The following is a 25,791-nucleotide window of genomic DNA, read 5'->3' on the forward strand; positions in this document are numbered from 1 at the left end:
GTCCATTTGTACTTAGATCAACCGTTTTGGTATAAAAATATTTGAAGGTACATTTCTAAACTCCGACTCCAGTTCCATCAAAGATAAGACACTGTGTAAAATGTCAATAAAAACAGAATGCAGTAGTTCGTACAAGCCCTTATTTTAATTAACGATAGAACAAAAATGACACAGTCTCAGATGTATTTCCAGCAGACTGCGCAGCAGCATACCAAATATGTGTTTACAACTCTAACAGCTCATCTGCATCATAGTTCAAATTCACTTTCCCCAAAATTCCACACCAGTTTAGAAAAATTCCAAGTTCCGTAACAAATTTCAACAATTCCAAAATTTCCACTGAACTTAAACCACACTTAAATTACGCATTTGCTGTCACTACAACTTCCAACTTCATTTTCCACATTTCTTAGAGATCTGCTATTCTAATTGCAGTTCCAACAAATTCTAAGACCCCAGCAAAATTCCACATTCCAATTTTGTGTTAGGAACATGACCCAAACTCAGGACTTTCCTGGTAGCGACTGTGAATTTATTTACAGTATTAGAATAAACAGTGAGAAGCAAAAAGTGTTCAAAACAGTGGGATTTCCAAAATTCCCGTGATTACCTGACAAAACAAGACGTAACGATTTAGTAAACGTTTTCACCAGACGATGGCCTGAGACAGCTTTCAGTTTCCGCGAGCCGGGCTTGTGCTAACTTTGCCACTCAGCGATAGAGCGTTGATCGAAGCCCAGCCACACTGTTAAATAGCAGACAGTTGATGAGGATCGCTGGCAGCAGATGGATCCTGATTGAAGAGCAGGTGTGGCTGTTCTTAGCCCGGGAACGCCACCAGCCTGGTGTTGCCCGAGAACCGGCACACTGGCCACACACACAAACGCACACAGAGGGAAAGATAAGACAAGATAAGATAACCTTTATTAGTCCCACACGTGGGAAATTTGTTTTGTCACAGCAGGAAGTGGACAGTGCAAAAGTTATGAAGCAAAAATTAGAATACAATAAGAATAAATACAGTACAGTACAGAAACAGGGGACTAAAAACAAACCATACAAATGACATAACATTAAAAGCAGTTCGACCAGCGAGGACTGACGGACCATGACAAATTGTTCCATAAAATTTCCACATGAAATATACAATCTTTTCTAAGACTTAATGTTCTTACAAAAATTCCACCCGTTAATCTATAGTAACGTTTTCAACACTGGCAGCTTTGAGCTTCATTCAACAGTTATGGATTCCAGTTTTAAGATCTAGATATGAATTGTTTCCCTCGTGTATTCCTCTTTAACGGTTCCATCATCTTTCTATAGACCCCCCATCTTTTGTCAAAATACCCCAGCCTGTTGAAGGGCTGAAGGGTAAGGACGTAAGTTTGTACTGCGAGATCAGTGGTACAGCTCCATTCCAGATCACCTGGTTTAAAGACAGAAAACCTCTCATGGAGAGCAGGAAGTTTAAGCTGGTGAGCGAGGGCAGCTCAGCCACACTGCATGTCATTGGAATAGAGCCCTCAGACGCCGGCGAATACGAGTGCAAAGTGTCAAACAGTGTAGGAAGCGATACCTGCCAGACATCAATTAAACTCAGAGGTCAGTAGAAATCGCGATAGCATTAAATTAAAATAGTATAAAATAAAATTAGATTTTCAAATGACTTTGTCACCTTGCTGACTTTGCCTTTGCGCTGTTTTTCTCCTCTCTTCAGAGCCACCATCATTTGTGAAGAGACTGTCAAACATTACAGTGATACTGGGAGGGGAGGTGACCCTTGTGGCCACTGTTAAAGGCTCTGAACCCATTACTGTGTCCTGGGTTCAAGACAAGGATCACATTCTCAGGGACAGTGACAACAGGAAAATCACCTATGAAAACAACCAGGTGGCAGTTAAAATCTTTAACGCTGATGCAACTACGGCAGGCAAATATACCTGCCAACTCAGAAACGATGCTGGGAGTGTGGAGTGTTTCGCTAACTTGACTGTTCTAGGTTTGTAATCATATAATTCTCTCTCTTTCTGTTTTGTTTTTCTACCTGGAGCCTGAATGTGTGATTTTAAGTATTTTCTGCTCCCTCTCTGTTGACTCCAGAGCCTGCTAAAATAGTGGACAAGCCGGATGCTCTGAGTGTGACGGCAGGTGATATGGCTGCCCTGGAGGTCAAAGTGTGTGGAACCCCAGAGCTCATACCCAAGTGGTTCAAAGATGGTGCTGAGCTGGCTTCTGGGAGAAAATACAAAATCTCATTTTCCCGGATGATTTCGAGCCTGAATGTGCTGTCTGCTGAGAAAGTTGACTCTGGAGAATACACATTTGAGATTATGAATGAAGTTGGGAAGGACCTGAGTAAAATCAATCTCACGGTTTTAGGTAGGTAACGTCTTCGTACCTTGAGCTGGAATATGCTGATCAGTGTGTTCATGAGGGAAGAGGATTCATTGAAAGTACTTTTACCCTAGTATCGTATTTTTCAGACTATAAGGCGCACTGTCGATTTTGGAGATTTTAAGTGCGCCTTATAGTCCAAAAATTACGGTACTTTTCTTGACAAATGGATACTCTTTAACAGCATTGTTTGTTTCCCTCTGAAACAGATAAGACGATTCCTCCAACATTCTCACGGAAACTTAAAGACTGTACCACTGTTGTTGGAACACCTTTAGAAATGGAGTGCAAAGTGTCAGGCTCATCTCCTTTTACCATTTCATGGTACCACAATGACGAGGAGATAAAGAGTGGGCCAAATTATGAGATTTCATTCAGTGACAACAACTGTACACTAAGGGTGCTCACGCTGAAGCTGGCTGACTCTGGAGCATACAAATGTAAGGCTGTCAACAAGGCGGGAACCACAGAAACTACAGCCTTCCTGGTTGTTCGAGGTCAGTATCCCAATCCCAGTATCCCAGTCAAAGAAGTCTTTATGTTGCTGCTGTCTGTTGAATGTTTCAGCACCCGTTTCTCTGAGCTGCCTCCAATTAATTCAGTGAAAAGCAGTGGCGTGTCTAGAAAATTTTTGTTGGGGGGGCCAAGAAGGGGCACATATTTGGAGAAGGGTGGCAGATGTAATTGGCAGATAATGTTAAAAAAAATGTCTACCAACCATTAACCATAATTCAATAACCCTGTAAACCTAAAAATCCGAATGTGCTTTTAACTGTTATTAGAATGAGATTTTAACCACTACGGTGCAAAGTTTTTAGATACTGCGTTGATAAAGTACAAGAGATACAATCAGTGCTTTGTCAGTGCTTACTCAGCATTCAAGGACAGCAATATTTGCATAGTAGTTTTACTGACATATAGTGCACATATGTTTTGGGCAAAAACATTTTTGAATATTAAAATACGAACATTTGTAACAAACAATTGGCATATTGGCCAATGCAAAACTTTATCTGCTTATTAGAAACAGAAGATAATCTTCTCACAAACTGATGTTTGATTTTGAAACAGGAAAAAAGTGGGGAAACAAATGAAAAGACTAACATTTGAATAAAACCTGAAAGCAAGTAAATACTTTCTATGCTGCCTTATGGTAAACTTTGGTAATATTGATCAAGAACAACACTGGCTGATGATGAAATACAGTCAGCTGGCATGGTGACACTGCCAGTATTAACCTGCAGGGCTGGACTGGGACAAAAAAATTGGGCATTTTCACTACAGACCGACCCACCAGGTATTAAAGCCATAAAGCCTTTGACTGAAAACAAACGTTGTGGTGACAGTGATGTACACTTGATATCTTTTTGGTATATGTATGATTTCTATACATTTTACGTCAGATAAAAACTTTGTTCACAAGATTCAGATAATTATTTAATAAAAGCTAGACATTTTAAATGAGAATAAGAAAGAAAAGTATTTCTTTGTGCCCCCCTCTCCCTGTTAATGCCCTACCTGGCCCCCTGGCAAAACTTTGCTAGACCCGCCCCTGCGCAGTTACCAGCTGTCAGCTGCTTAGAAAAGGATCCTGGTGTTATTTGTCTCTCAGAAACAGTTCATAACTTCCCTTCAACTCATTCCTGTCACCTAAAAGGTAAACCATCACCTGCTCAGCTCTGATGATTCAGTAAGGACATCTCCTGGTTTCACCTTCATGTTTCCCTCTCATTAGGGTGGCTGTGGCTACAATGTAGCTGCCATCACCAGTGTGTGAATGTGTGTGTGAATGGGTGGATGACTGGATGTGTAAAGCGCTTTGGGGTCCTTAGGGACTAGTAAAGTGCTATACAAATACGGACCATTTAGGATATCCAAACCGACATCATGACCAGCAGCTTTACAGCTGTGGCTCCAGCAAACATCAGCTGATACTAGAAATTAATATTAAACACATTCTAACAACAGCTGATCAAGCTTAAACGTGCTGCTGTTGTTTAGCGCGACATCCGCTGGTTTCCTCTTTCTGGCGCAAAGTGGGCGATAAACAAACAAGAGAGAAAAGCCGATCAGCTGATCATTGATCAGTTTCATGATTGAAGTAGGAACAGGAGAGGGCGGGGGAGAGAATGAGAGAAGAAGAGGCAGCTGTGCAGCATAAAGACAGAATAAATCCAACTTTGTGTCTTTTTTTCATTATAGCTGAAAAAAACTGTGTCTCTTCTCAGCTCAATACGAAACGCGTAACATTTTCTCTGAATGCGGGACCATTTCATTTTTACAGGACGGTTGGCAACTCTACTAACTAACCTTATGAATAAAGTTCACTATCAGTAACATCATAGCACCCACCCAGCTGTATAAAAAGTTTGTCATGCTAGCTAGCACGCAGTACGAGTTATTGTAACTGACTGTAAAGAGTCAGCACAAGGAAAATGAACTCCACCTAAACTTGGTTGATATCTGACCCAGATAGACTGCAGGTCATAACTTCTTACCTGAAGTTCAGTTCACCTGACACTCGGACCGGCGGCCGCTGTTCCAGGTTAACTGGCGCTTAGATTAACTGGATTTGGTCGAACAGATGTGTGCCACACTTGCGTTTCAGGAGCTGCTACCGACAAGCCAGCAAAAAAAACGCCAAGTGTGTCACCTGTGAGGTTATCTCCAACACACTTTACCGACAGTCTCGGTCGTTGTGTCCCTGGGCAAGACACTTCACCGTTACCTACGGGTCAGAGGGCCCGGTGGCGCCAGTTTCCGGCAGCCTCGCCTCTGTCAGTGCGCCCCTGGGCAGCTGTGGCTACAATGTAGCTTGCCATCACCAGTGTGTGAATGACTGACTGTAAAGCGCTTTGGGGTCCACAGGGACTAAATAAAGCACTATACAAATACAGGCCATTTACCATTTACAATGAAAAACAGTTCTGTGACAAATAAATCCTACAGTCCATGCACAAAACCATCTGTGTCTGTTCTCATCAGAGTATGCACACAGAGCTCTGCAACATCACAAATCAAATCTAAAGTGACAATGTTCTTTGATTACTGTCTTTGTACTTATGACAACTAATCATAAAAAATGTGTTAAAAATAGTGAACTGATAAACTTGTAAAAATCTATATTTATGCAGAATGTATCTGATATATTCTTGGATTTTGACTGTTGTTAGAATGTTAGAAAACGGTTTCAGGCGTAACAGGTGGTGTTTTATATCAAAATTCACAATAACAGAATTCAATAAAATTTTATTTATTCATAAAGCACCAAATTATAACAACAGTTGCCTCAAGGTGCTTTATATTGTAAGGTAAAGACCCTAAAATATAGTGTTCACTACTGGCAGACCCCACTCCCAGTGGCTCTGCAGGTTCAAATGCACTGCAACCTAAGAAAACACCAGCAAATAGACAATTGCAGCAAAAGCACACAAAACAAACGGAAATATAATTACATTAAAAATTATTTAGGCGAGACAAGAGCTGTGGATTGAAAGAAGTGTTGGAGTAATGTGTGTGCTCAACACATGATTCATGCAATCCTGTAGATACACATTTGCTATCAGTCACCTTCTCAGCTGTTCCGTCACATTATTGTCTCCTTTAAATCAATATTGTTTTTGTGAGGTTTTGTTTTATTCCACTGTGAACATTAATTTGCAGTTTTCTACTTGCTGATGTTTTCTTTGGTTGCAAGGTGTTTGACTTGTCTGGACCACTGTACCAACCAGGTTGGGAAAAGATACAAGCACCCCACAGGAGACCACCTGTCCTCTGTGGTGCCCACACATGTGACGGGCCCCACCTCCTGCCCCCCAATACCTTTATTAAACAGTTAAGATAGAAGTAGAATCAGAATCCTTTATTATTCACTGAGGCAAAAATCACAGTTTTTGGCAACAATTCAGATTGTAATGCAGTCATCTTATCGTTTTAGCCCGTTCTGTTATTGCCCTGACAATTCTATGTCTGATAGAAATGTTTGATATTTCTGTTTGGACCCAGAACCTCCAACGTTTGTGGTGCCACCGCAGCCAGTGGAGGCCATGCCAGGCTCTAATGTGACGTTCTCAGCCATGGTGAAAGGCAGCGCCCCTCTCAAACTCAAGTGGTTCAGAGGGACGAAAGAGATCGTAGCTGGACATGGCTACGATTTCTCCCTGGATGATAACAAAGTTCTATTAGAGCTTTACAACGTGGACAAATCTCATGCTGGAGAGTACACCTGTCAGATCATTAATGACGCAGGAAAAGAAAGCTATCCAGTGAATCTCACTGTCAAAGGTTGGCCAGAAAGAACTTATTTCTTATTTCACTAAAAAATATATATTTTTAAAATGTGGTTAATCCCAGGTAAGGTTTGGGTAACTTTGTTACCTTTGGTTAATATTAAAACACGTACATGTGACAGATATTTTAAGATCAGGAAAGGGGCAAATATCTTTTCAGTGGCACCACACACCTTTCTGCTAGCAACATTAATTAGTTAAATGCAATCGACTTTAGGTTTTTCTTGTCTATAAATTTCTTCTAACGCAATCATTTTAATAACATATTGTGTTTTTCAGAGCCAGCAACTTTCTCAAAGAAGCTGAAGGACATATCAGTTGAGAAGGGCAAACCATTAACCCTGGAGTGTACATACACGGGCACCCCCATGATCACTGTGAGCTGGTACAAAGATGGCCAGCAGATCTTTGCTTCATACAAATACAACATTACCACAACAGAAAGCTCCTGTATCTTAGAGTGTCTCAGCACTGATGACAAGGAGGCTGCAGGAAAATACTGCTGCCAAGTGTGCAACGATGCTGGGAAAGACACGTGTGAGGCAGTGGTTTCTATCCTCGGTTAGTACAAGATCACTGAACCCACTCTGTTTGGGTTCATTTGTTGATTTGTTCCTGCAAAATATTCTTGGGCAAGCGTCCGATGCATCCACCAGAGTACAAATGTGTGTGAATGTTAGATAGAAAGAGCAACACAAACTGAATAGTTAAAAGAATGAAAAATGCCCCTTATTAGGTAATAATCGAGAGTCAAACTTTATACTCTCTTCAGAGCCGACCACCTCAACAAAGTCTTTCCTTCTGATTAGGCAAATCAGGAGACTCTACTTAGAAGCAGTGTGCAGTGGTTGTAAACCTGCAGTAATAAGTAACAAACTGATATCAGCACATTGCAAAGGTATAAAAATATGGAAACCTCAAACATACAGAAGCCAGAGGTTTTGCATTATGGATGTTACAGTCGCCCACTTTTATTCAGTAAAATTGCATATAAGACTATATGATGAGGAAAAGCCTGATAGGTTAATCTATAAGCAATAATACATACAACCACACTCAAAGCAAGACTTATTATATGTGTAGCTGTCCCAAAGCCTGCAGATCTGATTTAATTTACAGTGTGTCCCTATGTTTTCTGGCGTTTGCACACACAGAGCCACCATATTTTACTGAGTCACTGGAGCCCATGGAGGTGACAGCTGGAGATGCTGTCTGTCTGAAATGTCAGGTTGCAGGCACACCTGAGATCAAGGTGTCCTGGTTCAAGGCTGATGGCAAAGTCAGGTCTAGCCCCACCTGCAAGCTGGAGTACACAAAGGGTGTTGCCTGTTTGAAGCTAAGTAAAGCCACCAAGTCCGATATCGGAGAGTACACCTGCAAGGCAGAGAACAGGATTGGCTCTGCTTCCTCCAGCTGCAGACTCAATGTGCAAGGTAAAACCTAGTTTTCCAGATTACTGAATTTATACCTTTGTAAAAATCACTGGCTTTTCAGACTAATGTCTGCCATGTGTTTATCTTTTACAGAAGCTAAAACGCCACCATCATTCCCAAAGAAGATCACCAGCCTGCAGCAAACTGAGGGCCAGCCAGTGCGCTTTGAGTGCCGCGTGGCTGGCTCATTGCCCATCGAGGTGTCCTGGCTGAAAGACGGCAAACCTCTGAGTCAGGGGGAGGAGTTTTCCATGCTGTACGATGATAACACAGCTGTTCTGCAGATCAACAACAGTGAGATGAGGCACTCTGGGGAGTACACTTGTGTGGCCACCAACAGTGTGGGCTCAGCTTCATGCAGAGCCAAGCTCACTCTGCAAGGTGTGTGACGCATGATTGGATGGTTGATTCATTAATACTGGATGCTTATGAAGCAAACAGTGTAACGTTTAGATATCTCACCGTCACCTACTGATTCTGACTAGACAAAAACGAGTCTTCTATTTATTGTGAAACTGTGTTAGGAGACCTCATGACTTCTGGTCACTGCTCCTCACGTTTCTGAAAATGCCCCACTCTGTTGTACTTAACCACCTTTCTCTTTCACGTTCTAGACGTTCTAAATGTCTTTTGTTTATTATTTTTGACAGCACTTTGGTCAGATGGTGCTGGGCTGTTTAAGGCCCCAAACTGTTTAATCGTGTCCATCTAAAGATTTGTTCTTTTATCTTCCTTTCATTCATTCGCCACTCTGCAGAACCCAGATACCCTCCGGTATTTGACAGGAAATTGTCACTACAGGAGGTGACAGTGGGTGACAGCATTGAGCTGGAATGTCACATGACTGGTTCTACCCCCATTAAAGTCACTTGGTCCAAAGACCACAAAGATATTCGCTCTGGGGGGAATTATAAGATTAGCTGTGTGGATAATACACCTCACCTGACCATTCTGAAGGCAGATAAATCAGATACAGGGAGGTACTTCTGCCACGCCTCTAATGACATGGGGAAGGACTCTTGTTCCTCTGATATCACTGTCAAAGGTATTTGAACCTGGGGCACACTCATGCCATCTCGGCTCTCTCTTCTAAAGCATTCACGTCTCTCGAAGGACATTGTTTTGTCTTTGAAAGCTGCTCCCCTTCTCATCATTCTTACTTTCTTGTCTTGATTTCAGAGCGCAAAAATCCTCCAGTGTTCACCAAAAAGCCCTCAGAGCACATCGAGGACATGGAGGGCAAACTGGTGAAGATTGAGGGCCGAGTCTCCGGGTCGCAGCCCATTTCAGTCAGCTGGTTCAAAGATGACATGGAGATACAGAGTTCTGACAAGTATGACATCAGCTTTAAGAGTAATGTGGCAGTGCTGTGCATTAAAAACAGCCAAGTGATTGACAGCGGAAGGTACTCGTGCCAGGCCTCTAATGAAGCTGGGAAAGCCTCCTGTGATGTCACTGTTGGCATCTCAGGTATGTTTGATTTAAAGTCGAAGCATAATTGATGCTCACAGAATGACAGCTAGCAGGAATGATTAAAAAATGACGGAGCTTATTTAGTGGTTTGGTATGTTTATCGAAGTCTCTGGTTTTCTTTATTCCATTGTTATAATCTTTGATGATTTGGACTGTTGGTTAAACATCTTGCTTAAATTGTCAACTAATGAAGGCTTCAAGTCAGACTTTTTCTCTTCATGTATATTTGCTTTTTAACCCTGTTATTCGAATTTACTTTGAAGTCTTTGTTTAAAGGTCTTCAGATGTGTTTATGAATCTGAATCTGAGCACTGACAGCAGTACAGTCAGATAAATCAGACTGGCTTATCTCTCTTTCAGAGGCCAAGAAGCCCCCAGTGTTTGACGTACCTCTCAAACCAGCAACTGTGGATGACGGCGAAAAGCTAATTCTCAGGTGCCATGTCTGTGGATCTTCCCCTCTGAAGATCCAGTGGATGAAGGACAGGAAGGAGTTGACACCATCCAGCAGCACTAGAATCAGCTTTTCTGATGGCACAGCATGTCTGGAGATCAGCACAGTCTCTAAACTCAATGCTGGTGACTACCTCTGCAAGGCTACCAATGAGGCTGGCAGCGAATTCTGCAAAGCCAAAGTCACTGTCAAAGGTAAAAAAAAAAAAAAAAAGGTTAAATCCCCTCAGATCTGTACTCTAAGATTTTATTTATTTGTAATTGTTTTTATTTCTCAAAAGTTGAAAAATTCAGATTTTTGTTGCTTTTGAGAATCTTTCATTTGTAGTTTGTCATCTTGCAGAGAAACCTGGAGCAGCTCTGTCTCCTGCTGAAGCTCCAGCAGCTTCTCCATCCAAAAAACTGGACAATCTGTTCTTCATTGAAGAGCCTAAAACTGCACACGTTACCGAGAGTGAGGGTCTCAACATTTGCACAATGCACAATCCAAATGTGTAAAAACGTAGGCATTTCTGATCTAACTCCTCTACCTGTTGCTCACAGAGGGAACCGCCACCTTCATCGCAAAGGTGGGTGGTGACCCCATTCCCAGTGTGAAGTGGATGAAAGGGAAGTGGAGGCAAGTGACCCATGGTGGCCGGATCTCCATTGAACAGAAGGGCCAAGAGGCCAAACTGGAGATCAAAGAAGTGACGAAATCGGACTCTGGTCAGTACAGGTGTGTCGCCTCCAACAAACATGGCGAGATCGAGTGCAGTACTGACATGCACGTAGAGGAAAAGAAGGACGTAGTGATGCTTGAGGGAGACCTCCGCGCTAAACTGAAGAAGTGAGTTTAGAATCTGACAACACAGAATCATTCAGACTGAAATGTTGTTTAAATGTCGTTCAATTTGTCATTGTCATTTTGTTTATCTTTAAAAATGTATGACATCTCCTTGTTCTCAGAACTCCATCAAAGCAAAAGAGCCCACAGGAGGAAAAAGACATTGACATAGTTGAGCTGTTGAGAAACGTGGACCCGAAAGAGTATGAGAAATACGCCCGGATGTACGGTATCACTGACTACCGAGGTCTACTGCATGCAATTGAGCAGCTCAAAAAAGAGAGAGCTGAAGAAAGTGGAAGACAAGTAAGGGTCTCCACAATCACTTGGTCCGATGATTTTGAATCTGTGGATGTCTAATGCACTTGTTTGTGTTGCTGACAGGAGGTAGACCGTGGAGACAGAGAGTCTGATGAGGACATGGCCAGGCTGGTGGCTGACCTGCAGAAGAGGATGGAACGGACTGAGGTCAGGACATGTGCAAAGTCCGTTTTGAAAACCAAAGCTTTACTGTTAATGCAACTTGAAATTCATCGTTTCATAATGTTTGTAAAGAATTTAGAAATGGATTTCAGAGAGGAAGATGCAGTAAGGTAAATATAACTTTTGTTTGTGCAGGTCATCAGTATAAAAATAAAAATAAAGGAGATTTATTCACCAATAACATCAATTTACAAAATCTTTCTGAAGCTGAATCTTACGGTGGCCCTGAGAGGCCAAACGGACTGAAAGCATCTGCAAAAGCACACACAAAACACAAACAGACAAAAAGACAATAAAGAAAATACAGAAAACAATCAGAAAGAAAACGGAAATGTTTCCGTCAAGTTATTGTGTCCCCTGAAACACTTCTGTTTTCCTTTCTGATTTTGTTTTTGTAGTTTTTGTCATGTTTCTTTCATTCCCGTTGTCTTTTTTCTGTTTCCATTGTGTATTGTGTGCTTTTGCAGCGTTTTCCTATTTGCTGGTGTTTTCTTAAATCCGTTTGCCCTCCTTGGGCCACCGTAATACTCTTAGGCCCACAGTAGAATCCAAAGTTTTACATTTTGTTTTAGTTGAATCACAGTACAATTAATATTTAACTTTATTGAGTAAAGCTTTTACTTGCAACGGTCGGAAAGAGTTGCTTATTGATCGTGATCGTGAACTGGGTGTCTACAGCTCTCTAAAGTGTTTTCCAGCAGCAATTAGAAATCTCTCACTGATTTCTTTGTTAGTCAGCTAACTTCTTTTTACTCCCCTGAGCCTTTTAGTAGATACACCTATGGTATCGATTTCAAAATCCTACGTTGCCTTGTTCTCAAATGATCACATTTACAAGTTTTTCAGAAAACTTGACTTCTGACCTTTGACCTTGAGGTCAAGGTCACTGAGATTTGATAAATGGTCTGTATTTGTATAGCGCTTTACTTGGTCCTAAGTACCCCAAAGCGCTTTACACTATACACAATCATCCACCCATTCTCACACACACACACACACACACACACACACACACACACACACACACACACACACACACACACACACACACACTGGTGATGGCAGCTACATGTAGCCACAGCCACCCTGGGGCGCACTGACAGAGGGGAGGCTGCCGGACACTGGCGCCACTGGGCCCTCTGACCACCACCAGTAGGCAACGGGTGAAGTGTCTTGCCCAAGGACACAACGACCGAGACTGTCGGAGCCGGGGCTCGAACCGGCAACCTTCCGATTACAAGACGAACGCCCAACTCTTGAGCCACGAACGCCCCATTTGAACTCATCTGATATTTTTAGCATATTCACCAATTTCAAAGGTGACTTCCATCTCAAGTTATTACAGCCACACAATTTTCAGAAAACCTGACCTCTGACGTTCAGGTCAACCAAGACAGCCCTACAACTTCCAGAGCCTTCAAGAACTCATGGTGAACCTCACACACCCTAGAGCAGAGGTCTCCAACCTTTTTTGCGCCTCGGACCGGTTTATGCCTGACAATATTTTCATGGACCGGCCTTTAAGGTGTTGCGGATAAATAGAACAAAATAAAACTAGTACCGGTACCGAAAAAGAGAAGATTTATTCATAACACACGTGAAAAGACCCAGGAAAACCGAGTTAACGATAAAAACGATAACAAAATAACGCTGAAAACCGATAAAAACTCTGAAAACCATACATTTCATACCTGAGCCTCAACTCTCGCGGCCCGGTACCAAACGACTCACGGACCGGTACCGGTCCGAGGCCCGGGGGTTGGGGACCGCTGCCCTAGAGGACCTGCCACCAAGGATTTCTAGGAGTAACCAAGTGGTGGAAGGTTTCCACTTTGATGGTCTCAGAATCTCGTCGCTGTACCAGTCCGTTGTGGTAAAGAGAGAGCTAAGCGTAAAAGCAAAACTCTTAATTTACCGGCCAATGTACACCCTTACCCTTACCAACGGTCATGACCTCTGGGTAGTGGCTGAAATCATGGATACAAGCGACGGAAGGAGTTCAGCCATCCGGGTGAAGTGTTCTAGACAAGTCCCACCAGGAAGAAGCCCCGGGACAGACCCAGGACAAGCTAAGGACATTATATATCTTGGCTGGCTAGGGTGAGGGAGGTCTGGGCTTTTCTGCTTAGGCTGAAGCCCCAGCAACCCAGTCCTAGATAAGCGGAAGAAAATCAATGGACTTCCTTCTAGAATTATCACAAGCACAAGATTTTCAGAAAACTTCACCTATGACCTCAGACCTTGAGGTCAAGGTCACTGAGTTTTGAACTCATCAGCGATAGTAGATACACCTGTGGTATTAATTTGTAAATCCTACGCCTTGTTTTGTTCTCAGGTTTTGCATTGACAAACTTGGGTATCCACGTGACACACCCACATGCCCGGCAGGGTGTGCGGGTGGGGCGACAATACCTTATAAGCCTTTTACAGCTGAAGGCTAAAAATCCTCAAAGCATATTTAAAGGATAATTGGCTTTGTTATTAATGATAAGACCAGTGGTTGATGTGCCGTTGATGTGTTTTTGTCAGTCAACAGTTATAGGATGCATTAGCATTTATATCAGTCCAACTTTATTCTGAAATCGTTGCAATGGTCTTTTTTGCTGAATTAACAAAACTAATGTTGGTACAGGGTCAACATTGCAAGTGATCAATTACGTTGTAGCCATAGACCCAGTTTATTTTCTTTGGTCCTTAACATATGTTGTGCACATAAACATTATTAGAAAAAGCTGTTGAGCCATCAGAGAATCTTTCCTTTACTGCAGTGTACACTTAATAGAAATAATCACAACGATGAAAAACTGTTTGTCTGGCATGTACTTCATAATGCTCTTTGTCATTATTGCAGCCTGTCACTGTGGTGAAGGACATTTCCAATCAATCTGTCTTCATTAATGAAGAAGCAGTGTTCGAGTGTGAGATCAAGATCAACTACCTAGAGATCACGCTGTCCTGGTACAAAGGCACACAGAAACTTGATACTAGCGACAAGTACAATATCACCATCAGCGGCGACCGCCATCTGCTCAGGATCAAGAACTGCCAGTCATCTGACCAGGGCAACTACAGGGTGGTGTGCGGGCCCCACATATCCAGTGCCAAGCTCAGTGTCATGGGTCAGTACTGACAGCTTTACTGCATCTGTTAAAAAGTATCTGTTGTTTGATAAAGGGTAATTAGCATTTCACCTCGGCAGTTGTCTAGTTTAGCTTAGAGGCTTTAGCTTTTAAGTGGTTGTAAATGTTCTGTCTTCTTGGCTGATTGAGAACAAAGCCTCCTTACAGTAAAAACTCGATTATCTTAAATAAACTATTTTCTTTTGACTTCATTTTTGTTTTTATGTGTTTTGTCCTTTAGAGGTGGAGGTTGAGAAACATCTACAGGACACAATGGGTAAGGAAGGCCAGTCATGTACTATGTCTTGTCAGATGTCCATCCCTAATGTAGAGGCTCAGTGGTTTAAAAATGGAAAGCAGTTAGAAATGAAGGACAGGTACACATCTGAGGTGAAACACAAGGTTCAGAAGCTACTGATCAGAGACCTGAAGCCTGAAGACCAAGGAAGATACACCTGCAAGTACCAACAGCTGGAGTCTTCAGCAGACCTCTGGGTGGAAGGTTTGTACCTGGAACCCATCCTGCAAACTTATAGACATGTTTTACGTAGTTCCCAGTTACTAACCTCTTTGACTTCCATTATCAAACTCTTAAAATAATGTTGGCAATTTGAAGATTGCCCTCTTTTTTCCTCTTTGATTTTGTCCTTCTCTTTCGTAACTTTCTTCATGATCGTGTTCCAAAAGCATGCCCCATTGTCCCACTTGTTGTATTTTTACATGCATTTTGATAACTGTCCCATAAACGATGATCATCATTTTTAACCATCTAGATGATATTTTGATGAAAAATGACCATTTAGCTATTGTCATACACTCCCAATTGTGATGCCATTTACCCATTCCCGTCTTTATCTTTTTTTTAGCTGAACAAATTCATTTCACCAAACGCATCCACAACATCGAAGTCAATGAGCGACAGTCAGCCACCTTTGAGTGTGAAGTGTCCTTTGACAATGCCATTGTTTCATGGTACAAAGACACCTGGGAACTGAAAGAGAGCCCTAAGTACAACTTCAGAAGCGAGGGCCGAAGACATTTCATGGTCATTCAAAACGTGACCGTTGAAGACGAAGGTGTGTAGTGTGCCATCAAGCTACAAAGGCTCGTCACAAAGTCCTGTAGATTTTTTTCCTCGTTGTTTGTTGAGACCTGAGTGTAAAAGATCTTCATTACTAATTCCTTATAGGCGTGTACTCAGTAATTGTGAGGTTGGAACCCAGGGGAGAGGCTAAGAGCACAGCTGAGCTTTATTTGTCTGGCAAAGGTACAGTTCAGTCAGGCAACACTTTTTATGCTTCTGCTCACCTTTTATCGAAGTGTTTAACACTCTGTTTATTCTATATTTTCTTTTTCTTTTTTTTTTTACAGAAATTGAATTAGCAATGGTCCCCATTGGTAGGTATTTTATTTTCAAGACCCTCGATGACTTTAATCATTCAGGAACATCTTTGGAAAACCTCTTTCTGCCCTCTTTATCACAGTCAGATATGGACACAGTCCACCACTCTAGTTCACCACTGCAGGTTTTTACGAATTCAGACACAATCAAAAATGATCTGACTCTTACCAGGTTCTAAAACTAGGCAAATGCAACCTCAGAGGAATAGCATCACATGACATATTACATCATGTCATAATGTATTTAAAAGATTTAAGGCAAAATTTAGGACCAATGTGTGAAAAAATAAGCCCACACTGTGATTCACTAGCGTGTAGAACCACTTTTTTGAACTATTTTCTCACATTGTTCTGGGTGAATCTCCTGTTGCATGACCCAATTTTAGCCAAATGGCTTTACATTTGACAATATCTGTGTGCAATGCCTGTGTTCATTTGAGCCACCATTAATCATGGAGTCTATGTTAAACTCACATGGCTGCCAGGTGCCCAAGTCCTGTTAGCGCCAAACAATGATCACGGCTTCTGATATGATGTGTTTGGCTTTGATTTGGTAGACCGGGTGTGGTTTGACTAGGAGGAAAAGGCTGCCCAATCTAAAGTGGTGTTCTGTTATTGGACTTCTATGATAATCACAGTGTGTCCATAACGAACACATGTTCAAGTATAAGGGTGTTCCTAGGTGGAGGTGACACCAGGACACGCTAGGTTGCAGGTTGGTGATTAATTTCATATCTGTGTCATGAGTTTAGCTGTCAACTGATCACCACCTGGTAGTGAGTTGGATGAGGTGAGAGCAAAGGATGCTGGCCATGCACGCCCAGATATATGGGGAAGGTGCATTGGGAGCATCTAGCCGAAGCCCTGGTCAATTTCCACTTCTGGCATAACTTTGAATACATTCCGAGAGAGACTGAGGGCATTGAGCCATTGGGGCAAGCATAGCAGATGGTGGACACTGGAGCTAAAGAGAGCTGTTAGAGGGACTCCTAGTGGACTTGGTTAGCCTGTGGCGTCACAAATACTCCTCATAGAGGAAGCAGAGTCTGGGGATGAGGTGGATGATTTGCAATCACTAGAGGTGAGTTTACTGGGATAAGACAGCTTCTTGTAAGTGGTAAGACCCCCAGGGTGGAGATTTGCCTTGTTCCTTAAGGCTTTGGATGTTGTGGCACTACACTGATTGACACGCTTCTGCAACTTTGCATGGCACTGTGGGGTGATGCCTCTAGATTAGAAGACTAGAGCGATGGTTCCCTGAGCAAGGTTCCTTAAACGGACTCAGGCGCAGACCAGGGATTTCTTTGGCAAGAAAACAGTGCGTTTATTTACAGTGAAGGAAACACCAGGTGAATATATATATACAGAGTGCCAGGGGAAAGGAGTCCGGGGCTCCAGGGTCCACAGGGACACAGAGGATGAGTCAAAAACGCTCCTCTCTCTCTCCAGAAAGTCCAACACCTCTCTTTCGCCGCTCCTCTATCTCACTCGTCCAAACACAGTCACAAACGGGTTCAGGGATGATGCCGATAGCCCAACAAACCAAGAATAGCAAAGGTCCGCCATCTTAAGTACTGCTTTAATCCACTGGAATCGGCAGCAGGTGTGATGACAAGTGCAGGTGCGTGGCAGCAGGTGTGATGACAAGTGCAGGTGCGTGGGCCCAGGGCGGGAGCCTGCAGTGAGCACCACCCCGGCGGAGGGAAGAGGGAGAGAGAGCAAAACAAAAACAAACATGTCCCCTGACACGGAGTCAGCCGGCGAGACACGGGGACCATGACATAAGGTCTGTATTGTCAGTAATGAGTCAGACCTGTCCCCACTGGCTGTTGGACTCTGTTAGTGGTTTTTCAGTGATTTTGTACATAATGTTTGTGGACAAAATTTGTAGACATAGCTAAGAAGCAAATTTTGACTTCAGTGGCCTCAGGGACTCATCTATGTTTCTCTGCATGATGAGATTCTCTTGGCTTCATCACATGGTCGTTTCCAGCCTGCACTGAGCTGTTTTACAGGAGAGTCTGAAGATGTGGGAATGAGAATTACAACCTACAGGTTTTTCTTATCTGGAAAACTGTGAGTTCCTGTCCCAAGTAGAAAGGGTCTGTCTCAGGGTCGTGTTCCTACAGTAACCGAGAAACGAGTGGCGTGGCAGCAGTTATTAGGAGTCATTACCAATTTGTTGTGGTGAACTGAGAGCTGAAGGTGTTGACTAGTAATTTATGTTACTGCCCTCACCTATTGCAGTTCTGAGTAGTGACTTAAATAACGAATGATGGTAATGAGCTTTCTTCAAAGGGTAGCTCGGCCCTTCTTTAGAGACAGGGTGAGGGACTCAAAAGAGCAGCTCTGCTCAGAGAAGCTGTGGCAACTTCTGCACACAGGAACCAGGCGAGGTGGCTCAGGCATGTGAGTAGGATACCTCCTGCCTGCTATATTAGGTCTCCTGGCCATTTACCACAGGAAGGAGACCTTGGCGGAAGACCAAGGACAAATTGCCTGTCTTTAAGACGCCTCAGTCACCCACCCGAAGAGTTGGAGGTGGTGGCTAAGGAGTCTCTGGGCTTGTCTGGGCATGGATGGATCAGTGGGTGGATGTCATTGCCATTTGTCATTTGTCCTTGAGGGGAATTTGATGTCCACTCATGGGATTTTCCACTTGCTTTCCAATTCCACCTCAATGCATCAGATTAGCAAACTGCTAACACTTCTGCTTTTACAGTTGTAGACACACTTGTGTCGATCATCATTTAATCTATTGAATGTGAGCAGCAGCAACTTTCTGTTACTTACATGCTTTATTCCTATAAAGGAAGTAGGGGTATTTCATACTGTGTCTGCCTTTTTGCTCAGTGTTTGTTAAATATGTAATGACACAATGTATATTGTTGTTCATCTGAGGTTGTATTTGACCAAATTTAAGACCTTCTAGGACCAGATGCATTTTTCCATTACCTATAACACTATTATCTATGATTTTATAAAAGTGAAACCAATTAGCTTATTTTTGGGAAGCTGTTAAAATGTTGAACTTAAGCTCCAGGCCTAAAGGGCCGGATATGGAGTTACTAGTTTCAAGTTAGGTGGTTAGGTATGGTACCCACTAGCCTGTGTTACTACAGGACTACGCTAGCTGGTTGTACTTAATTGATGTTATGGTTGAAATATGCCTATCTATACTTTTTATCTTGTAACTGGCAAATGCTACCAAGCAAGAGGATTTTCCAAAATGTCCTACACTTCTACTCACACAGTGGTTTTGTTTTGTTTTTAATAGTTAACCAATAGTTAACCACTTAACCAAAACAGAACTTTTGGTACCATACTCTGTAGATATGCCAGATTCCTCTGTTCAGAGGCCTGAAGTGCCTACGTCAGTTGCAATTCAAGGTAAGGCATCATAAGCAGCTCACTTTGTTCCATTTATTACATCAGGGAATTTACAGAGCAGTTTCTGTTATAGAAATTTCATAGTAGTTTTGTGGCCCACATAGAATTAAGACAATGTTTACCTGAATTTAACAATGAAATGGAATAAAAATGTTTTTTGTCTTTTAAAGAATCTTATGAATTCTATCATTATGAAGAAGAGATTGAAGGTATTTACTATTTGTTTTTATGCTCCTGCGTTTTGTCTTTTTTCCTGTTAATTTGTATCTGTTCTTCTTTCTTTCTTTGTGCCTAATGTTCTGAATGTGTTTTGTTGTCACTTTGTAACTTTAATCCAGTTTTCCATCTTGATGCCACACTCACTAACTTTTACTTATGTTTTGCCATTTAATGGTAAATGGCCTGTATTTATATAGCGCTTTACTAGTCCCTAAGGACCCCAAAGCGCTTTACATATCCAGTCATCCACCCATTCACACACTGGTGATGGCAGCTACATTGTAGCCACAGCCACCCTGGGGCGCACTGACAGAGGCGAGGCTGCCGGACACTGGCGCCACCGGGCCAGTGTCCGGGCCCTCTGACCAACATTTAACATTAAAAGTGTGTGAGTCTGGTTTTAGGGATGAGATTTATTACATAAAATACGTTGTGTTCAGTTCTGTTCCATTAGGTTTAAGCACACTAAAATACATTTTGCACTCTTGCTTTTACACTTTTTGGATTTTGGCTAGGCTTAGTAAGAAAAGTACAATATTAGGTAAGAGTTCTATCTCCACCAGCTGAACAACAACAAGTATATATGGACCCTCTCCACACACACATTTGTATTAGCTTTTTCTATGCCTGTAAATGGTGTTTGGTGTGTAATGGATCACTAAGAATAGAGCTTTTTAAAAAAGTCGTTCCAGTTTGAAGATTTTAAGAAGTTCAACTTCTGTTTTTAAACGAGGACAAATAAAATGTAGATTTTTGTCCTGCATCTCAAAGATGTGCGGCTTTATCTCTTTTTTTCTTTAACATCAGACTGTACAGGTGTTAGGGTATTGATTGGCCCGGGCTTGAGGCCTTTGACTGGCCAGCAGTTTTGTATGATGTGCTCATCATGCTCTTGTCAGCACAATGTCGAGAGCATGCACAGCAATACCTGTGTGCGTTTGAGCCACATTACTCATGTCTATCTTGACATTTGTCTTTTTTTAAATGTATGTTTTTTCTTATCTTATATATTTGTGCTTGCATACGTCTCTCTTTTTTATCCCTCATTTCACTACCAGCCTTTGTGTGCTTGTTTTTTTAATAACCACTTTTGGTTCAGTAACAGCCTAATATCTGATGATCTGGTTTTGCTTACTGTCGAGCTTCTGAATCTTTTAGTTTCTTATCACAAATACATTGTTCTGCATTATCATTCTGGCTCCTATCAGAGTGCTTTGCACAGTTTAGGTTTGCACTGATCTTTTGACCTCTCTTGTCCCGTCTAAAACACACCACACACTAATGACCAAATGCTTTAGATTGTACTGACTTATGTTCAAATGCTTAAAAAGCTTATCTAGAAATTATGAGCTTAAAAGAAAAAAAAATAATTAAAAGTGTTGGATTCCATGTTTGACTTATGAAGACTTAAGAATGTTTATGTTTTATGACACTTACCTTCGATCTTGGATGTGTTCCTTTGTGCATGTGTTTTTCCAGCAGTTGTAAGAGTTGCCATTGAGGAGACAATGGAGACCAAACAAGTTCAAATGAGAGAGGAAATCCCAACAAAAGGTACAGCAGAGCTGAGCATATTCTGCTTTCCCTCATCCTACAACTGTGTCTTTTTGTTCTTTTATTACATTATCTACTGTAGTGGCGTTTTCAGTTTTTAAAATGGCGCCGTGTATTCTGCTGCACTTCTCTTCTTCACCTAATTGTGTTTTTTTTTAATTTCCCAAAGTTGAGGAAAGGCCTGAAGAGAAACCAACACCAGCATCACCACAGAGAGGTACTGACAAACTGTTGATGTTGACACGTAAATTTATTAATTACATTTCTAGCTTCTTTTGTTTTTACTGTTATCTCAACTATACTTTGTGTTTGTTTGATCTTTTACTTCCTAAACCTCTTTAATGTTGCTTGACCTTCACTTAATTTAACTGCACATTTGAAGAGCCTGAAGCCAGAAAGCAAGTGGAGGAAAAGATTGCTGTGGTTTCAGTCCCAGAAAAGGATGTTCCTGTTCCCAGAGGTAGGGATTCCTACAAATGTCTTTAGAACATCTTTGCTAAGGGCAATCTGTTGTCTCATTTGATTATTATATGTTTGAATATTTCCTTAAAAGAAACAGAGGAAGTTAAAAGGCCGACTGCTTCCCCACCTCCACCTACTGAGAAGCCTGGAGTGCCAAAGAAAGGTACTTCATGTTGCTTAATGTTTCTTTGATGTCTTATCAACTGTGTGCCACACTATACAGTTTCCCACCACGCTGAGTCAGTCTGGCTTCATTGAAACCTTTATCTGTTTTATATGTCATGCTGTTTCTATATACGATTCTGGTGATTTTCTCATTCTCTGAAGCACTTCTTGCAAAATTATAGATTCTCCTGCTGCGTAATCCTAACAAAGAATGTTTTTACCCATTTAAAGATGAACCCAAGCCTCAGGTGCCAGCAGACTCCAAAGTAGTGGCCCCTGAAGCTAAGCCTGAAGCTGAGCCCAAGCCCAAACCCAAAGCAGAACCAGAAGCAAAGCCAGTGCCTACACCCAAAGCGGAACCAGAAGCAAAGCCAGTGCCTACACCCAAAGCAGAACCCAAGGTTAAACCTGAACAAATCCCCGAGCAGGAGCCTGAAGCTAAACCAGTACCAGTAAAGAAAATGGTGACGCCACCATCCAAAGGTATTTCCTGTTTTGTTTGGATGTTTGTGTTGAGTTTGTAGTCTACTGTGTATGCTTCTGTCTTTAGTATTAAGATCTTCAAACTGTTCATTTAGCTTCAAGAGTGGAAGCGAAGTCTTTGTCTTTGTTTATCTAAACAAATCTAAATGTTGCTAGTCCCTGAAGAAGCTGCAAAACCAGATCCATCAAAGACCAGGCGCAAGCCAGCTGAAACCAGGCTAGAACCAGACAAACCTAAACCAGAAGCTCATAAACCCGAGCCTTCTCTAACAAAACCAGAACCAAAAGAACCTGCAGTGGTTCCCAAGCCTGAACCTGTGGTGAAAAAATCAGCAGAAATAACAGCACCAAAGCCTGTGGTGCCAAAACCGGAACCCCCAGTGACCAAACCAGAACCAACTCCTGCACCAAAGGAACCTGCAAAAAAAGGTAAATGGCTGTGGAGTTTTTCTTAATGTGGTGTTTTTTCTTTAATCTTCTTAACTCCACTGTCCAACCTTAACTCATCTGAGGTGTCTTCACATTAGTGTTTTTGATGGTAGTGCGAACAAATCTCGTATTAACCTTTGAGTACCACAGATTCTTTTCAGGGATTTATCTGTGAGTACATTTTGATGTTGATATCTGCCGACTGCATATTTACCTAACTATAATAATAATAATTATTATTATTATTATAATAATGATAGTAAACGGAATTTTATTTTGAAGCATCAGAAGAACCAGCAAAGAAGGAGGTTTCAGCTCCAATCCAACCACCCCAACCTTCACTTGCACAACCAGAAAAGTTTGAGACAGGGGAACAAGTGCCACAGAAGAAACCTGTGGCAGTTAAAGGTACCTGAAGCTAATTCAGTCATCCGGAAACTTCTAACTAAAACCAAAACTCTCATACTAACCCTAAACTCTTCAGGTTCTGTGGCATATTATTTTATAATGGCTAACCTCTCTCATTTTGTTGCTGCATGTTGTGATTGTTCTTGTCTTGCACTCGATAGAGTGTTTCATTGTTCTCTAATGAAACTCTTCAACTTGAATTTGCTAAAAGACTTTTAATATATGCCAATAATACTCTTTAAAGTTCCTGTGGAGGAAAAAATAACTGAGCTTCCAAAAGCAGCCAAGAAAGCAGAGCCTGCTGTCGTTCCACCAAAGGAAGAACCAACAAGGAAAGAGAAAGGTACATTTCTATTTCACATATGAAGTTTCTTTAATACAGGGGCAGACTTCATTCACTGTCTTTTGAGTCTCTTTAAGTAAAGAAATGCTATGATGATATATACTCATACCCAGCTCAAATTATTCATTTTATATCCAAAATGTACATTTAGAGGTGCCTTTCAATGTCTTTACTCTATGAGATTTCCTTTTTAACACATAGTCATATATTATTCTCCACAGGGTGACCCTTTTGTGTCTAAATGACTTCATGAACTTATAAAGGATTTGTTTCTTGTGTGAAAGCACATTTGTGTTCTTTATTGTCATGTCTTTTGCATGTTCTTGTGTCACACCCTCTTAAAGCTTTGAAGCTCGAACCTAAACCTGTACCTGAAAAAAGCTATCAGAAGGTGTTTGATGAGGTTGCTGTGTTGGAGCCTGAACCTGTGAAGCTTCCTGAGAAAATATCTGAATCAGTACCCGAGAGACGCTTGGAGAAAGTGCTGAAACCCGAGAAAGCCATGAAGGAAATTCCAAAGCTGGAGCCAGAAAAATTACCTGAGAAAGTACCAGAAAAACCACGTGAGGAAAAAGTCCCAGAGGAGGCTCTTCCTAAGAGGAAGCCTGTAAAGGTTCCTCAGAAGGTGGTTGAAGAAGCTTTGATTACTGAGAAGCAGACATCTGTAAGCACTGAGGAAATCAAAGTTGAGCTCATTTCAAAGAAGCAAACAGAGAAGATCTCTGTAGAGAAAACAGTTCACGTAAAGGCCCCTGATGCAATACCTGATATTGTATCTAAGGCCAAGCCTAAACAAGAGGTAGAAGAAATTCTTCCTAAAGGTACAGCAGACTTCAGCTGTTTTTGTCTTTCTTTGTATCTTCATCATGCATGTTTGAGCATGAGGACTGCCAAGATTTGAACTGAAGCCAGAATCTCAACAATCACTTAAATGTTATCAAATGATGCTCTTTTATTTGAGTGTTTAATATTCAAAAACTTTTGATCACGTAAAAAGAAATCTCTTTATTGTTCTTAATTATCACTTAAAGTTTTCAGTGCAAAGAAATTATTTTTTCTTTGTTACATTTCCGTCTTTAATGCAACAAGATAACAAAATGCTATCAGAGCTGAATTCATTTGGCCTCAGTGGTGAGGAGAATCAGTAAATGTGACATCTATCGATGTGTCATCAAATATTGGTGGTAAGAAATTCCAGCTGACTAAATGTGTGCATTGAGTTCAGACTGAACTGCTGCCACAAGGTTTTGTCAACATCTTCCATCTCTTGGCTTGTTTGTGTTATTTGACATGTGTTTGTTGACTGTCTACATTTTTCTCTTTCCAAATTGTTTTCTTCACCACACACCATCTTGGAATCAATTTTGATTCATTGCTTAAAAGAAACCGAAGCTAAGAAGATTGAGAGGATTCTGCACACAGAGATTGAACAGGATATAAAAATTTATGCTACTAAAAAAGGTACTACATGGATCTTAAACACATCTTATTCTTTAATGCTTGAAACAAGTGGATTGTCACCTAAAGCATGTGGTTCTTCATTTCTGTGTTGTCTCCTAACACTGATGATTGTCTTTGTGTTTTGCTGTCAAATCTTGGCGCCGCCACATGACGCCTCTTCTTCTACACCTCTTAAATCATCTCACAGCTGCAAGTTTTGAGAAGACTGAAGAAGAACAATGGGAAAGGAAAGGAGCTCAGGAGATACAGGAAATGTATTATGTGACAGAACAAGTACCTTTTACAGAAGCTGTCTGGGAGCGTGAACAAGTAGTAGAAGAACATGCTGAAGTCTGGTATGAAGATGTGGCTCCACTGGACAGGGCAGTGGTGGTATTGGTAGAAACAGATGTGTTAAGTACAACAGAAACACAGAGCCAACAAGATAACAGGTCTGAAGTGAGAGGTGAGCTATCTGCTACTGATACTTCAAAGAGGAAGGAAAGCAGCGTGGCTAAACAAAGAATCAGCCCGAAAAAACCCCAAGCTGTAGTTTTAGCCCAGGACTCTGAATCGAAGCTCGCAATACTACAAGATAAACCTTCAAAAGAAAAAACAGAGTATTTTGTCAAAGCAGTTGAGTCACCAAGCAAAGAAATTACAGATGAAAGGAAAGACAGTGCATCTGTTAGCCACCAACAAGACAAAAAAGCTATCGCCATACACGAAGCCAGCTTTGAACCTAAAAAGAGAGCGAAGAGCACTGAAACAGAAAGCAAAGAGAGACGCGCGAAAGAAAAATCCGAGGAGCCTACTTCATTCAAAGAGAAGGAAACACTGAAAGACGTCACGGTGGTGACAAAGGCAGATGAAACCAAACCTTCCTCGGTTGTGATCACCACAGAAGCAAGAAAACTGACTGAAAACCTGGAAGCTGAAACAAAGGCTTTAGCTGAAGTCACCTTTAAGGAAGCAGTTGATCGTGACGTATCAGTGACTCCACATGAAAAACACAGCAATGAAGTTT

At 41.6% G+C, this 25,791-nt stretch overlaps 1 protein-coding gene across 1 annotated transcript in view; it reads left to right on the top strand.

Annotated features, from left to right (window-relative positions):
- The window catches only part of ttn.2 (titin, tandem duplicate 2), a 218,262-nt gene that overhangs the window by 60,219 nt on the left and 132,252 nt on the right, over positions 1 to 25,791 (top strand). The window contains exons 62-91 of the mRNA XM_080904000.1: positions 1,324 to 1,602; positions 1,718 to 1,999; positions 2,101 to 2,379; positions 2,604 to 2,891; positions 6,400 to 6,678; positions 6,963 to 7,244; positions 7,838 to 8,116; positions 8,210 to 8,497; positions 8,874 to 9,161; positions 9,296 to 9,586; positions 9,950 to 10,237; positions 10,386 to 10,496; positions 10,586 to 10,871; positions 10,991 to 11,174; positions 11,253 to 11,336; positions 14,203 to 14,470; positions 14,712 to 14,972; positions 15,337 to 15,546; positions 15,660 to 15,737; positions 15,842 to 15,868; positions 19,205 to 19,261; positions 19,432 to 19,470; positions 20,963 to 21,034; positions 21,204 to 21,251; positions 21,417 to 21,494; positions 21,588 to 21,659; positions 21,893 to 22,144; positions 22,301 to 22,573; positions 22,856 to 22,981; positions 23,226 to 23,324. Of these exons, the coding sequence (XP_080760126.1) occupies positions 1,324 to 1,602; positions 1,718 to 1,999; positions 2,101 to 2,379; positions 2,604 to 2,891; positions 6,400 to 6,678; positions 6,963 to 7,244; positions 7,838 to 8,116; positions 8,210 to 8,497; positions 8,874 to 9,161; positions 9,296 to 9,586; positions 9,950 to 10,237; positions 10,386 to 10,496; positions 10,586 to 10,871; positions 10,991 to 11,174; positions 11,253 to 11,336; positions 14,203 to 14,470; positions 14,712 to 14,972; positions 15,337 to 15,546; positions 15,660 to 15,737; positions 15,842 to 15,868; positions 19,205 to 19,261; positions 19,432 to 19,470; positions 20,963 to 21,034; positions 21,204 to 21,251; positions 21,417 to 21,494; positions 21,588 to 21,659; positions 21,893 to 22,144; positions 22,301 to 22,573; positions 22,856 to 22,981; positions 23,226 to 23,324 (5,748 nt within the window). The remainder of the gene's footprint in view (positions 1 to 1,323; positions 1,603 to 1,717; positions 2,000 to 2,100; positions 2,380 to 2,603; positions 2,892 to 6,399; positions 6,679 to 6,962; positions 7,245 to 7,837; positions 8,117 to 8,209; positions 8,498 to 8,873; positions 9,162 to 9,295; positions 9,587 to 9,949; positions 10,238 to 10,385; positions 10,497 to 10,585; positions 10,872 to 10,990; positions 11,175 to 11,252; positions 11,337 to 14,202; positions 14,471 to 14,711; positions 14,973 to 15,336; positions 15,547 to 15,659; positions 15,738 to 15,841; positions 15,869 to 19,204; positions 19,262 to 19,431; positions 19,471 to 20,962; positions 21,035 to 21,203; positions 21,252 to 21,416; positions 21,495 to 21,587; positions 21,660 to 21,892; positions 22,145 to 22,300; positions 22,574 to 22,855; positions 22,982 to 23,225; positions 23,325 to 25,791) is intronic.

This window comes from Rhamphochromis sp. 'chilingali' (assembly GCF_963969265.1).
Source record: "Rhamphochromis sp. 'chilingali' genome assembly, chromosome: 14".
In the NCBI taxonomy this organism is placed as follows: Eukaryota; Metazoa; Chordata; class Actinopteri; order Cichliformes; family Cichlidae; genus Rhamphochromis; species Rhamphochromis sp. 'chilingali'.